This window comes from Pleurodeles waltl, chromosome 9, assembly GCF_031143425.1.
Source record: "Pleurodeles waltl isolate 20211129_DDA chromosome 9, aPleWal1.hap1.20221129, whole genome shotgun sequence".
In the NCBI taxonomy this organism is placed as follows: domain Eukaryota; kingdom Metazoa; phylum Chordata; class Amphibia; order Caudata; family Salamandridae; genus Pleurodeles; species Pleurodeles waltl.
This window is the reverse complement of record NC_090448.1, coordinates 1,047,443,698-1,047,458,954: the sequence shown is the minus strand read 5'-3', so window position 1 is coordinate 1,047,458,954 and position 15,257 is coordinate 1,047,443,698. Positions and strand designations below refer to the sequence as shown.

Below are 15,257 nucleotides of genomic sequence, written 5' to 3'. Positions count from 1 at the left end.
TGGAGGATGACTGGAAGTTCTGAATTTGAAAAAGCTTCTATCAGATCAGACATTTTTTCTTGCAAAAAAGACCAATGTAACACGTGCTTACAAGTACAACAACAGATGGTGTTGTTCATCTTGGCAGTGACTGGTCACCACCATCAGCTGTGGGTGAACAGCCTCCTGTTGAGTTGTCCTATCTCTTGTTCTTGCTCGGGGCGGGTGGCTAAAAGGCGTCCTCTTCACAGGAGTTGCTACCCTTTGCAATACACGTACCTCTGGTAGATAGATGTGCAGTGATCTGCAAGAGGGGAGTTTGAATCTCATTAGTGCCCACTCACCCTCCTATACTTCCAGTTTTGGTCAGTTGAGCATGGTTACTGGGTATCAGCACGGGTCAGTTACAGAGCTGAGAAGCAGCAGTAGCCTACTAGATACTGCCTAAAAAAGGTTATTTTTGTATTGCCCTCTTCCACGTCCACTACTTCAACCACCCGTCCCCCTTACAATATATCAGCAAGTGGATGAAGCATCAACTTACCATGGACATAAACTGCATCGTGATTGGGTGGGGCAGTCCAACCAATTCAGCCTCTGGCCCTCTTGTCCATCTTTTTGCAGTTTTCGGTCAAGCGACCACCTGCAGGTAAAGGTGAGATACCGGTGTTCCGCAGTGATAGGTCTAGGGCCCTAGCAGCTGGACACAGCCTCAAGTGAAAGCGGACTACATGGTATGTCCAAACACACGCCCATTTCTCATCTACAAGAGCAGTCTAAATGATGGCAGGAAACTATTAGCTCCATCTGTTTCCTGGAGCAGAGGAGGAAGGTGAGAATTGGACTGTGAGGATTCTGTGTGTGGGTTCTGTATGTCACCTGCACGCTTGCGTTAAGACAAGATGTAGGCCCCTGAGCCAGGGTATAACCCATAAAGGGTAAAAATTGTTCCTGTGTTTGCTGTGGAGTGCAAAGGGTGACCTGAATGTCAAGGGAACCATCTTGGTTGCAACCACAGGGAATATCAATATGACCAAGTGTGCCACCCATGCAGACCTTTTCACTGTATCCTGTCACCCTCATCACCGTTTCTGTCTTTGTCACTGTATCCCGCCCTTGTCACTGTATCCTGTCCTCCTCATCACTGTATCATGACCTCTTCATCATTATATCCTGTCCTTATCAATGTATTGTGCCCTCCCTTTCACTGTACCCTGTCTTCTTTATTATTGTATCCTGTCCTTGTCACTGTACCCTGTCCTCCTTATCACTGTATTCTATCCTTCTTATCACAATAACCTGTCCGTATCATTATATTATGTACTCATGACTCCATCCTGTCCTAATCACTGTATCCTGCCCTCCTTATCACAGTAACCTGACCTTGTCATTGTGTCCTGACCTTGACACAGTATCCTGTCCTCCTCATCATTGTATTCTGTCCTCCTTATCAATATATCCTGTCCTCCTTATCACTGTGTTCTATCCTCCATATCACTGTATCCTGTCCTCCTCATCACTGTATGCTGTCCTTGTCATGGTATCCTGTCCTCCTTATCACTGTATGATGTCCTCTTTATCACTGTATTATATCCTCCTTGTCGCTGTGTCCTGTCCTTGACACAATATCCTGTCCTCCTCATCACTGTATCCTGTCCTTGTCACTGTATCCCGTTCTCCTTATCTCTGTATCCTCAACTCCTTGTCACTATGTCCTGATCTCTTACACTGTACCCTGTCATCTTTATCACTGTGTTGTGACCTCCTTTATCATTGTACCCTGTCCTAATTATCACCTAATCTGTCCTGATTGTTGTATACTGTCCTCCTTATCACTGTACCCTGTCCTCCTAATCACTGTATTGTGTCCTCCTTATCATTGTATCCTGCCCTAATTATCACTGTATCCTGTCCTTCTTATTAAAGAATCCTGTCCTTCTAATCTGTCCTCCTAATTGTCGTGTGACTCCCGTTGTAGTAACAAGACTGCTGGATTTTGAGCTGCAGCACCACTGATCGTGGGGGACTGAGTCTGATCCCACATCGTGTGACAGCTGTTAGCCTAACCCTTCCGGCTAGCTAGCAGCACCTCACCAGTACCAAAGGTAAAGGTGGCTTGTGGCAGCCTATTACATGACACTCTGACTCTTCAGGGAAGTCGTGGTAGAACAGATCATACCCCTTTCTCTCAGTTACACAATTCTCATTCATGCAAAGACAAACAGAAGCAGAATCTTGGTTCAATAGGGTGTTTTGAAGCAACTGTGTTCCACGTAAAAAGGCATAAAATTGTCATTATGAGGATAATGAAACACAACATTAATACAGCAGTGGCCAGGAAAGTCAATCTCAGGAAGAGTTCCACCATATTGTCACCATAGTGTATCTAATATCGCTACCTACACTACTAAGTTTCTACATGAGAGAAAATAGCAGTGGTAGCCCTAATCTGCCCTTCTAGTCCCAAGAAGGAAGCCTAATCCCCATATCTGTATTAGAGGTAATGAAGAGGTATGTTAGTCTGCTGGGAGTCACCCCACGTAGACAAAGGAAGCTAAAATAGATGTGCCTAAAATGCTAAAAGAACCTCACCACATTATCCTGTGTCTTGTCCTTATCAACATATCATGTCCTTTTTATCACTGCAGCCTGTCCTTATCTTTGTGTCCTTCCATATTACTGAATCCTGTCCTCCACATATCAGTATCCTGTCCTTATCACTGTATCCTGCCCTTATCACTATATCAAGTCCTTGTCACTTTATCCTGCCCTCCTCATCACTATATCCTGTCCTTCTTATCACTATGCCTTGTCCTCCACATCACTGTATCATGTCCTTCTTATCACTGAATCTTGTCCTTATCACTGACCATATTCTTATCACTGTTCTTATCACTGTATCCTGTCCTCCTTATCACTATATCCTGCCCTCATCACTATACCCTGCCCTCTTTGTCACTGTGCCCTGTCCTTATCACGTCATTGGGTCCTTCTTATCGCTATATCCTTTCCCCTTATCACTATTTCCTGTTGTCCTTATCGCTGTATCTTTCCTCCTTATCTGTGATCTTCATCCCTATATCCTGTCCTCTTTATCAATCCTTCTCACTGCATCATGCCCTCCTTATGGCGTTATACTTAATGTGCTACTTGTTTCTTCCTTCTTCTAAACACCGTCAGGCCTAAAGGCCATACTAACCATTAGGGCGGAAGAGCATCGCCCCCCCCCCACCAGCAGCAAAAGCTGCAAAGCTTTCACCACAAAGGGATAATAAACCAGGTTTATTTATCCCTTTGTGATGGAAGGGGCGGGCCATGAGGGTGAGAAGCAGTGAAGGGAGTGAACTACGCACTCCCCTTAGAGCGCATGTGCGCTGTAGGCTCTCTCCGGCCCAGCAACACGGTAGCTGGGCTGGAGAGAGCCTGCACAGGCTTCCAGTCTGCCTGGGAGCACCCAGCCAGGGCAATCCCAGCGAATCCTGACGTTGTTCCGAGCAGCGCCAGGATTGGCTGCAGGTCAGGCAGGGAGCCTCTGCCTGCCTGCAGCCTGAGGAGACCGAGGAGATGCGCGGCGCGGCAAGGAGCGGGTAAGTTTTTATTTTATTTTATTTAAATTCTTTTTTTTACCCCCTCCCGCGTGCTGACCCAGCGCACGGGCCTCCAACGCCCCCCTCTTCATTAACGATGCGAGCCGTGACTGCTGACTATACAAACTGCAGCCAAATAGCACCAACTCCTGGACCAGCCAGGCACAGTGGAGAGGGAATGTACATAACAAATATTGCCAAGTCCCAGATTCCCCTCTGCCATTCTCCTGCTCTCAGAGAATGGTACCTTATATGGTCTGTTGTCAGGCTCCTCCCTCTCACAGCTGTGTCAGTCTTTCACCTGAAGCGCGAGGGTGGCAGTCTCTTCAAATGGTTGAGCCCTGTAATATTAGCCAGTGTGTCTATCAAATCTTTGTATCAGCCTAAACAGTATAAACTTGATTGACAACTATGAGTTGCTCTCTAAATTATGTATTGACAGCATATTTAAGAAAGGCATTTGAATTATAATTTCCAATTGAACTAAGTTGTGGTTTTGCACCTCTTGTGTGTGCTGCCAAACTTTATTACCTCAGAACGTCTGTGATTAGCTATAACTTCATTGCTGCCCACAAACGACAGAGATATCCTTCGTGTCTGCATTCCCTGTGCTGAATGCTGGACACAAAGTTAGTCATATTTCAAATGCCCCTCTTCTTCTCTGTAACAAACCTGGTCATAGGATGTGTAATGCCTGGAGTTTGTCCAGCACTGTTAGCACATCTTGCTTTATTTCTGGGTGCGTTCTTTTTAATGTTTAGCTCTGCTGTAAACGTTTTGTAACCCTTCTGTTTTCAGGTTAAAGTATTATGCAGCGAGTTACTCGTCCAAATCTGTGACCTGCTCAGGCTGAAAGACTGTCATCTCTTCGGGCTCAGTGTTATATTGAGTGAGTACCAGGGAGTTACTTGTCAATACATTAATATTCTGCTCGTCCTCTGTCTGCTGGAGGCCATAAGTTGGTACTCTCTGAAACAGGGATTCTAAACAGGTATCCATGTAGAATTATTTATGTTGCACAAAGCTAGGGAGGCATGGAGTGCCGAGCTCTAATGTGGATGACTGAAAGTATTACCCACTCAGACTCTCATCTCCTCTGAGCGCTTGGCGGGGTTTGTCCTTGCCTGCGTATGTTATATTGACAATGTTGTCCTGTTTTTCCACAGTGAAATATGCCTATATGTTAATGAATGTTTCCAAAGCCATAGTTTGCTTTTTTCCAAAGGAGTGTAAAGGGATTATCTTGAAGGGACATCATTTGAAGTTGTTACTTGAAATAATTAGACCTTATTATAGATTACAAATTGATATTGGAAACCAATTCAACCATAAGATTAACATTTTTTCAGGGGGCTTAACATCATCAGTAGAAAATACATTGAACTGACTTGACATCTCTGTAAGATGAGTGCTCCTCAAAGGTGGTGCCTTTAGTAATAGTCTACACTTTTGTTTGGTGAAGAGACGGAACAGTTTTGATCAGACTAGAGGGACAATTTGGAAAGAGTTTGTATTGTTCCACAGCTCTGTGTTTACCTGTTGAGGTATAACACATGAGGTTCCACAAAGATCTGTAAAGACGGTGGTTTCTCAGTCTGACTTTCTAAATTGGTACACACTGAAGGCTCCTTTCAGGGGCTCTTACGAGGTTAATTCCTGAATCATCTGAAGCTCCTACTGAGGAATGGATTACCAAAGATGATAGTTTCAGGAATGTGCATTTCAGGAGTGGCCCCGGAGTGACCACCATCTCGAAGGCTCAATTCAAATCAGTTTTGAAGTGCTCATGTATCACCTCTATGTGGATTTGGCACACTTACATTGACTAACTTCTTACCAACTGCGTGTCCAGTACCATGAAAGAGGTCTAAAATAATTATATAATTAGTAGAACCTTAACTGATGAGCATCTTGCTTTCACTAAGTGTCGGCCAAGTACCCTTGTGTGAGCTAAATAGCTGATGGAAGGAGCAGTGTGAAATTATTCTATTTGTTGTTTTAGGGTACTGATTTTGTTTACGATGTGAAATGTTAAATGTTCTAGAAATTGTGTTAAGTATGAGAATTGTATGGTATTTAAAACGTTTTGATGGCAATTGATTTTAAGTCTGTAAGGTTGGTAAATAACCAAAAACGAACTTACATTAATAAAATGTAAAATATCCAAACTGAAATATAAAATGTGATCTTTTCTATGAAAGCTATCAGGTATTGACAGCATTTTGATGACGTTAAAATTGCCAAACTTCCAATGACAAATTCATTGGAAAGAGTAATTTTCTTATAACTGCGGGCCGAATCGGAAACTGCACTGTGTAGTACATTTGTCAGTAGTACTAAAAACTACTTCAAAATGCTGTTTACAAACCACACATAGAGGCCTGTGGCTGCCTTATCTTTTTCTGTTGGCTCTGACTGCAGTCTTTGCACATGTAGGTACACATTTAGTAGTAAATATGGGAGTAGGTGTAAAATAGGTATTATTTACGACCAAACAAGAGGGGTTTAGGGAGGAGTAAGAAGGGGTTAAGGATGGGTTCATTGGGGGGATAGCAAGGACCATGCACTCACCCACAAAGGAAAATGCCCACTCCTATTTAGAAATTGCACTTCTCTAGTTGCAACTGTCAAAAAGGACCCAAAACAGTAGTAAATGAACTCCAGGTTAGAACTGGACTAAGTCCCGCACCACACTTGGCCACTAACAGGTACAACACCATCCTACAGAATATAATAGGTCTAGAGTCTTAAAATATACCCAATAGGAAATAATGTTGAATTAGATTTAATTATTTAAAATAAATAGGTGAATAAATTGTAATTTAATTTAAAGCAAATGATCTAAAAATAAAACAGTTTTTAATATTATTTTAAACCCTTTTTCATTTAAAAATTAAGGGCATATTCGTTTTTCTTAAAATATAATTACATTAGTTATAATTAATTCTGTATTGCACTTTTAATCAGTATTGATACAGACTAAACAATAGTTTCATTTTAGGTGGGATTTTTGTTTTAAAATGTAAACTTCAGAAAAATGATTAAATGTTTAAACTTAAAATAAGTACATGTAGCATTTTCAGTCCTACACTTAAAACACATACAAATTAGTTTACAATAATATTTAACATACAAATATTTTAACTATATTTTCCAAGTTTGATAAACTTCTTTTTTTTTTGTTTTCCCTGTACTTTACCATAGGAAGACTCAGCAGTCGGGGTAGACAACTCTGTATTGTAAAATTTAGGGAAAAGTTCTTATTTAACACATTTTAGTACAATATGATTTTTTATAAGCGAATTGCTATTTTTTTTTACATAAAGCTATACCTCTTTGTCTTCATCTTGTGCCTTAGTTCTTTTTCTTATGCTTTATGTTATGTCATACCCATGCTTCTCTCCTTTTCTCTCATGCAGACAATGAACATGTGTATATGGAGCTTTCACAGAAACTGTACAAATACTGCCCGAAGGAGTGGAAGAAAGAGGCAAGTAAGGTAGGATAACAGTTGCAAAGCTTGTGCCCCATCGGGTATGTTATTTTAACGTATTTGTTGTCTGTGAATGTCAGTGATATTGGGAAATCGTCCGAAATCGCTTCATCAAAATGTTTTTCAGTTCCCCAGCTTTGGCACGCCTATTTGCAGCCATTATACGGTCTGCTGTGCGTAATGGAACAGGTCTGCACTAATGGCCACTGTTGGCTGTCATCTAACACATCATTGCTACTGGGGATGGCAGAGTAAGACTCATGGGGAACAGCATGTCTCTCTGTTCACTAGGGAGAGATGCATTGCAAACAGTATCACATCAGACCCATACAAAGCCTACAAAACACACATTCCCAACTAGCTACAGCGCTTGTGGCAACCCAAAGCAGGCCCTGGTATGGTGCCCAGCGTGTCTTGTCATGGCTCCTAGGAGAGCCAGGCATGTGCTCCAAGTAGGACTAAAAATGGCCCCAATGGAGCCTCACACAGTCCCCAATAGATCTTCACATGGTCCCCAACGAACCCTAACGCAACCCAACAGTCCCCTTGTGCCCCCGGCATTTCCTCACTTAGCCACGTCAGGCCCTATTGCGCCGATTGACCCTTGTATACCCCAGTAGACTTCAACATAGTCCCAAGAGGCTTTCAGACAACCGCCAAAGGCCCTATCCTATAATGGACCTCCACATAGGTGCATCGGACCCTCACACACCCCGCCAACCACATGAACTTAAAAGGGACCCTCTCATAGTACCATCAGAAGCTCCCATACCTCCCAACTGACTTTCACCATGTCCCACACAGCCCCTCCCACATATTTTGCCTTTGCTGAGAAGGCATCAGGGCTTGGCTTGATCTGTCACTATTTTTAAATGTAAACACTTTACAACTTCTTCCGAATGTATGTGAAAAAAGGATTCCAAGTTCAAAGGAGCCTTCCTCGGACTTTCAGGCCCTCATGCAAAAGTGAACCGCCATTGACCTGTGCTTATGTGGTGCTGTCGTTCCCCAGGGAACTTTAGCCCCAAGATTACAGTCGCTGGTCAGTGAGGGTGGTTTGTAAACATCCTTAAAACGCTAAAATAGAACAAAAAAGCTGTTGTTTCTCTGCCACGGTGGTTGTATTGCTGTCCAGGCACGGCTGCAGGGCACAATGACCGCCGCATCAGACTGTGGGGAGCTTGTGTTTTCGGTGCAATCAGTAACTGTACCTATTTGCATGTGGGGCACTGACACCAAGGCCGGCCCTAATTAGGTTTATTATGCAGCGTAGGGCAACTCAATGGCTCCAAATGAAGACACGCTCCTTTTTCCATGAACACCCTTTACCACCCACACTGCCTTCAGGGAAGTCTCTCACGTGCCCCACACACAAAAGGAAAGTGCCACAATACTGACTTGATTGAAAGTACAGGAATGACGTCCCCTGTGTGTTCCTTCCGCCTTCCCAGGCCCCACCCTGTGGATCATTCTGCAACAAACCAGAGTGTTTTGGCTGTTGTCATTCTGTCCTGGATTTTCTGCTGTCTCCGTTGCTAAGATTGTGCTCTAGTGGGCGATCTCTGCTATTCTCCCCATTGTGCGGCGCGCGCATTGTTCACGGGCTCGATTCTGTACCCCGCGGCATCCTTATTTACAAGTGCACAATTTGCACCAGGGAAACCTTGCGATTTGGGGACCAATCAAAATGGGGGTTGTAAACTTGATTTAACATTTTGATACAGATCTGTAACCAGCCATTGATGGTAAAACCTTTATGTTTTAGTATGACGTATATCCGTAAAATGTGCGTTTTTTGTTCCAGGGCATTGACCAGTTTGGGCCCCCAATGATCATCCATTTTCGAGTGCAATATTATGTGGAAAACGGCAGGCTGATAAGGTAAGAGGCGGAGTGAGACTCCTGGTGTTGAGTACTCAAAGTAGGAGGGGGTTAAATGATGACGTAAACTCTCTGTGGCGGAGGTGGGGCCTGATCACTGGATGTCAGAAGCTAGCACGGGGGGAGGGGGGCAGCTTAGTGAACGAAAGTAAGTTATCCCTCAGCTGCCCCTGAAACTCCTGTCTTGTGACGTTCGGCATCCGTACTTTAACAGTAGCTCGCTTTAATTTATCCCTGGCCTCACAGCATTGTTAACGGAAAGTGACTATTACCGAACTCATTAGTATGATTTTAATGAACTCGGGAGAATGAAAGTCGAAGTGACTCCCTCTGGGCTTCAAACCTTTTATCTCTGTAGGTTGCACAGATTTCTGTAGCAGATTAACTTGCCGAGATATTTCCTCAGCTGTGACACTCCCGCCCTTATAACTGGGTTTGAGTGTGTTTTTTAGGACTGGCATTAGCCCAGACCTTTTGATTTTTTTATTATTATTTTATAATACACTGCGGGGGCTATCAACCACCCACGTTCATCTAACCGTTATTGCGTCTTTTGCTTTTTTCTTCTGCCCATCTCAGCATACAGCAAGGGGCAGCCTTTTTTGTCCATTTCCTAACTTCCCTTTCTCAAGGAGCACGTGCACACACATAGTTCCCCTCTGTAGCAGGCACGACCGTGTGGTTTTTAAAACCAAAACATTGTTTTACTTTTAGTTTTAGCCAACTTTCTTTAGACTTACAAGGACCTAGCAGCTTCCCCAAAATAAAGTTTAGCAAAACCATGACAGAAAAAAACTATCACTCCCAAAAGCCAATACACAGATAGCCAACACCAGACACTTTGGCCCCGGCAGTGCTTGTTTCTGTAGGATTTGGGTGGAATGCGCCATAGAAGCATGGCTCCACTCTGGTGTCCATCCTTCTCTCAGTCCTGCGCTTGGCACGAGCCAGGAGAAGACATTGATTTGCATACTGGCAGAAGATGCCAGAATGCTCCTCGTGAGCATTTTAACCAGCCAATAAAATCCTGATCCTGACACTGAATTTAGGAAAATACGTTTTACTCCGTCGGTTTACTGCCATCATAAGGGACAGATGCATGATTTGTAAAACGAAAATTAATAAATACGCGTAGGCGTCCTAAGCTTTTCTTAACCCCTGGCACTAACCTCTTGCCCAAGTTGCCGAGTACCACAGTTACCTAGGCTTTATTCCATCATGTTCCTCGTTATTTCACTGCCCTGCACCTCTCGGCTTTTTAGCTCATTCTTACAGGTTCCTTTTACTCTCTTCTTTGTCCCTAAAACACTGTTTTCCTCTGTTTATCTTATTCCTACTAGCTTCCTTTTTCCCTGATGATAAAAAACGTGACCTCAGAAATGGAGCACTGTCTGCGCATGTGGTAACTTAAGGGTCACTAGGTTGAGCCTACAGGGGTACGAAGCGCCTAGAAGCATGAATTACTGGACTTGCCTCCAGGCGCCAGTGTGCGAGGCAGAAGCAAAAGAAAGTCTATCGAATTTAACACCATTCTCTGATTTACACCTGCCTCGTTCTCCGGGCTGTAGCCAACCATAGGCTCTAGAACCTTCCCTTGAATGGCGTCTGCACACGGCTGAGGCGGGAGCGTCGGTCGCTAAGGCACTGTATCTTTGCAAATTGACTTTTGCAAAAGCCTTAATGTATATTTAATCAACTGAATGCACACGCTCGCGCCAGTTCTGAAAATGGCAGTGGGCTTCTCGGGATGGGCACACGACTGGTTTATTTTTAGGTGTGAGTAATAAAGCCTCGTGAAGTGCGGGAAGAGCCTGGGATATTTGAGGCCTTCTGCTGCCTAAAGGCCTGTGACTAGAAGGTGGGGGTTGGGGGTACGGGGTGAGTTGGAAGACTGACAGCTGAGCCCGCCCTTTCAGGGAAGAGCTGGGCTTCTGTTATGTATTATTGTGTTAATGTGACCCTCTAGCATTTCAATAAACCCCTACTGTTATTTTTGGACTCTTTGATTACGATTTATGTCTTGAAGTAGAGTTTGATAAATGACCCCCGTCCCCCTCCCCGAATAATTCTAATTGAGTAGATCATCTCCGGCATTCTAATTAGATCGGTTATCTCACAGTTGATGGGTTATCACCCCGAAATTGAGATATTGTCCATATCTAAAAGAGCGGCCATTGATGCTCGTGAAACGAGTGTCCTCAGAGAAATCATCGAAGCATAACTACGAGTTGCTCCTTTGTCACTCACGTGTGAACCATTCAGCCAGACTTCGGTTATCAGTTAACTGCGTGTTGGCCAGTCTTATAATGGTCAACAGAAAACTACAAGCCCCAGAATGCTAAGCGTTGGCACTGTCCGAAACGGAAGGTGTTTCCTAAGACACTGTCTCCTCCAGCTATGCTGAAAGTAGGCGGGACCTGCAGTATTGAAAGTGTATCAGCTGTACTTATGGTGACTCCTTCGTGTTTCTAAATGTCAGCAACATGTGCAGTTTGGCATCTGCTGCAGCGCTAGAGGTGCAATTGCATTCCAGTGAGCATGGAAAGGAGATCAGCTCTGGGCTATATCACAGAAACGTGTGTGTGTGTTTGTATTTGTGGTGGGTGGGTGCTGGGTGGGGGTCGGTAGTGCGTAGAAACAGAGACTTGAAGCAGAGGTGTAAAGAGAAGTTACCCGAAAAGATGCCATCATCTTCAACATGTGGTTACCCATTAACCCCTCGCTGGGCATTTATGGCTAACAGCTCACAAATCACCGCCCTTCTCCTCCCCCGCCAGCGAGGGGTTAGAAAACCAAAACACTGAAGGGGCGTTGCAGAAAAGAACAGGTGGCCGGGAGCCCCAAACAACAATCCTATTCCGTATGTGTACTTCTAGCTCGGTATTTTTAAACTGGAGAGTTCCCCTTCCTGCGGTATTGTGAACAATAATCACAAAATAACTTTTTTAACTTCCTTATCTTTTGCCTCAAGTTGCAGCTTTCACTTTGCCGGGATCCGATGTCCCTTCAGTTTAGGCCTCTGCTTGTGTGTGTTGTTTGTTAACATTGCAGCTCCTGGCTCATTGAGGACAGGGGCTGCTCCGTTGGCACACTAAGAATGCAGGGCTGTTTGTTTTTCCGTCCCTGGTCTGTCTGCATCACTACATTCACAGTTACTCAAACCAATTTGCAAACGCGATCCCTGCCTGATTAATATGAACAGGTCAGGTGGTGTGCAATTCCTACCATTGCTGCAAAGTGACGTATTATCACGCCAGTCAAAGCACACAAATAATATTGTATTGCACAAAATAACATCTTCTTTGTGACCCGAGATGGGTGCCTGGGGATTTCAGTTTCTGCGGCCTCGAACTTCCTGTTGATATTTAATAGTAACTGTAAGTACTGAGTTGTATTAACTTGTAGTCAAGTACAGGCTACGAGCAGCCTTTTATTCTTGAGTTAAGACCCTCCCGTATACTGATTCTGCAAGGCACACAGACTGCACCTGCAGTGAGTAGCTACCAAGGGGACCCATGCCATGTGTGACAACTCGAACCACTCTTGCATTTGTTCCAACAGCGCGTTGCATTTTGGGGCTTGCAGTTTTACCTGCCCGCTTAGAATTACAAGCTGAAAAGCCAGGATAGGCCAAAGGTGTGACACACGGCACGGGGCTGTGGCAGCTGTGTGATAGTGACAGCGCCACACCATGGTCGTTTACCAGCGCATGCATTTTTGTCCTCTTCGTTCTTGCAAAATGTCTTATGCGTGTTCTTTTTATGGTGCGGAATCCACGCCAACTCCCCTTTCTTTTAACATTTATCTTCTCTTTGCAGTGACAGAACGGCAAGATACTATTATTACTGGCACCTGAGAAAGCAAGTGCTGCAGTCCCAGTGCGTGCTCCGAGAAGAGGCCTACTTCCTGCTGGCCGCCTTCGCGCTGCAGGCCGACCTGGGCAACTTCAAAAGGAACAAGCACTACGGGAAATACTTTGAACCGGAGGCCTACTTCCCCTCTTGGGTAGGACTCGCTGCACAGATTTTCTAATGATTTCTCCAGCAGGCTCCCCCATGCCACGTGTCATTAGTCATCCCATCTCCTAGTGCGAGCACAACCTGCCGCGGTGTAAATCATAAACAATATGAAATGTGCCGGGGCCCTGACCTGGTTTTTGACGAGATGGTTCACAAGGCGTGGAATAATGTCATATCTTTCACATTCCCCACAAATGATATAAGGCACCAGCGGTTTGCATTGTGATTGATCTCTTGTTCTTATAACATGTCACAGTCTTAAATTCCTGTAAATTGTATTGTATCTGGTCATGTATGTACAGCAGCGCCTGGCAACGTGAGAAGCACTCTGTCTTACACACGGCATTCAGCCCTCTGTTGTATCATTTTAGAGCCAAACAGGAAACAAAACAACACAATAGAGAAGCCAGTGTTGCAGCCACATTGCCCTTTGCAGTTCACCTCAATTTGACCTGTAGATGTGCACATTACCAAATTCCTTTCCTCCTACCCACACCTATATACATGGCAAATATTCAGCAGTATTCACTGTGTTTTATGTGGTCACCGCCATCTTTTTCAACAATTTTACTGTTTCTACTCTTCAGTTGTCTCCAAAATATTTCACTGCTTGAACTAGTTGCTTTAACTAGAAATAATTGCTCTCTCCGTGGTAGGTGGCAATTCTGTTTACATCTGCAGTTGAAAATGTTAACCTGTGCTGCTACACCCGTTACAATCCCCACTCCCTTCTGAGCATTAACCTTCATCATGCCATACCCTCCTCAGCCAGGGCCAAAAACATACTGTACCCTCCATCCGTAACCCTGACCTCCACCATACCATGCTCTCTCAGCCACGGCCTCCCTCAAACCCTGCTCACCCAGACTGTGTCCTCACTCATACCTTGCTTTCTCCAACCATGACTTCCATCATCCTATGATATCTCAAGCCGTAGCCTCCGTCGTGCCATGGTTTCCAAGTCCTATACTTCACCGTACCATGCTCTCTCCAGCTGTGGCCTCCCTTATACCATGTTGCCCCTAACCGTTTTTTCGTTCATACCATGCACTCACCTGCCATGCCTCCATCATACCATCCTCTGCCCAGCTGTGGCCTCCATCACATATGCTGTCCCCAGCTGTGGCCTCAATTACACATGCTCTCCTCATTCCTGGCCTCCACCATACCATGCACTCCCAGCCATGGCCTCCCTCATACCATGCTGTCCGTTACCATAGCTTCCATCGTCCCATGATGTTTCAAGCCGTAGACCCCACCATACCATGTTCTCTTGGCTGTGGCCTCCCTCATACCATTCTCCCTCAGCTGTGGCACCTCACTCATACATGCTTTCCCAGCCATTGCCTCCATCATACCATGCTTTACCAGCAGTAGACTCCACCATACAATACTCTACCCAACCGTGGCCTCTCTCATACCACACTCATCCCAACACTGGCCTCCTTATTACGTGCTGTCATCAGCTTGGCTTCAATCGCATCATGATCTCTCCAGCCATGACCTGCATCAAGCAGATTAAAAAAGAGTGTATTTAATTGAGAGTTATAGATTGTACTGTCCTTAGTTGATAAGCCACTTGGCCTGCGGCAGATGTATTTGCACCGAAATAATCAGGCCTAAAACCTCTTCTTTTATATGCCTAGTGGAATTTATTCAGTTTGCAATGCAATAGATCAAGGATGACACTTCATACACCAGACCTATTCCCTTCACTACATTTACAGAGGCTGTCACTCAGTGGGTGCTTAACTCTACACAGGTTCTAGCTGTAGTTGAGATCAAAGGTCTTCACACATGGCACAAAAGGACAGGAAGAAATCTAGAACCAAGACAAGCCGTTCATTTTTTAATCGGCTGAAAAAAGGAATGTTATACAAGTGATATTCTAATAATACCTGTAGTTTGCACGTCGGCCTGTTTGTCAAAGGATCAAAAAGGAGAAGAAGCTGAACCCCTAAAGCCAAAGTTTAAGCAAAAAGGGCTTAGCCAGCATTATTACAAGAAATGTCCTGCACCAATGTTACGGAATAGAATAAAGAATCCCTAGAGTTCAGTTTGTGACAAAAAATACCACATTGGCTAGAAGGCACAATTCAAAGGCAATGTCTTTTCAGTAGAACTGAAAAAAAGTAGGTATAATGCTATAGTATTGCAGTCAAATGATATTTGTTGCCACTCTGATTTCTAGATGTTTGGTCAGTCCCATATGACCACTACACCCCAGGGTGTGATATATCAAATGCTGCCTTATAGAGAAGCGCCCCTGCTATCCTGTGACACCCTCCCCTGTTGCCC

At 44.4% G+C, this 15,257-nt stretch overlaps 1 protein-coding gene across 4 annotated transcripts in view; it reads left to right on the top strand.

Moving 5' to 3' along the window:
- Positions 1 to 15,257, top strand: part of FRMD6 (FERM domain containing 6) — an 802,352-nt gene that overhangs the window by 707,319 nt on the left and 79,776 nt on the right. For 3 of the 4 annotated variants that reach the window (XM_069208645.1, XM_069208646.1, XM_069208644.1), the window contains 4 exons: positions 4,365 to 4,455; positions 6,986 to 7,065; positions 8,864 to 8,940; positions 12,759 to 12,945. In XM_069208645.1, coding sequence (XP_069064746.1) covers positions 4,365 to 4,455; positions 6,986 to 7,065; positions 8,864 to 8,940; positions 12,759 to 12,945 — 435 coding nt within the window. The remainder of the gene's footprint in view (positions 1 to 4,364; positions 4,456 to 6,985; positions 7,066 to 8,863; positions 8,941 to 12,758; positions 12,946 to 15,257) is intronic. The other variant, XM_069208647.1, reaches the window with a different exon arrangement.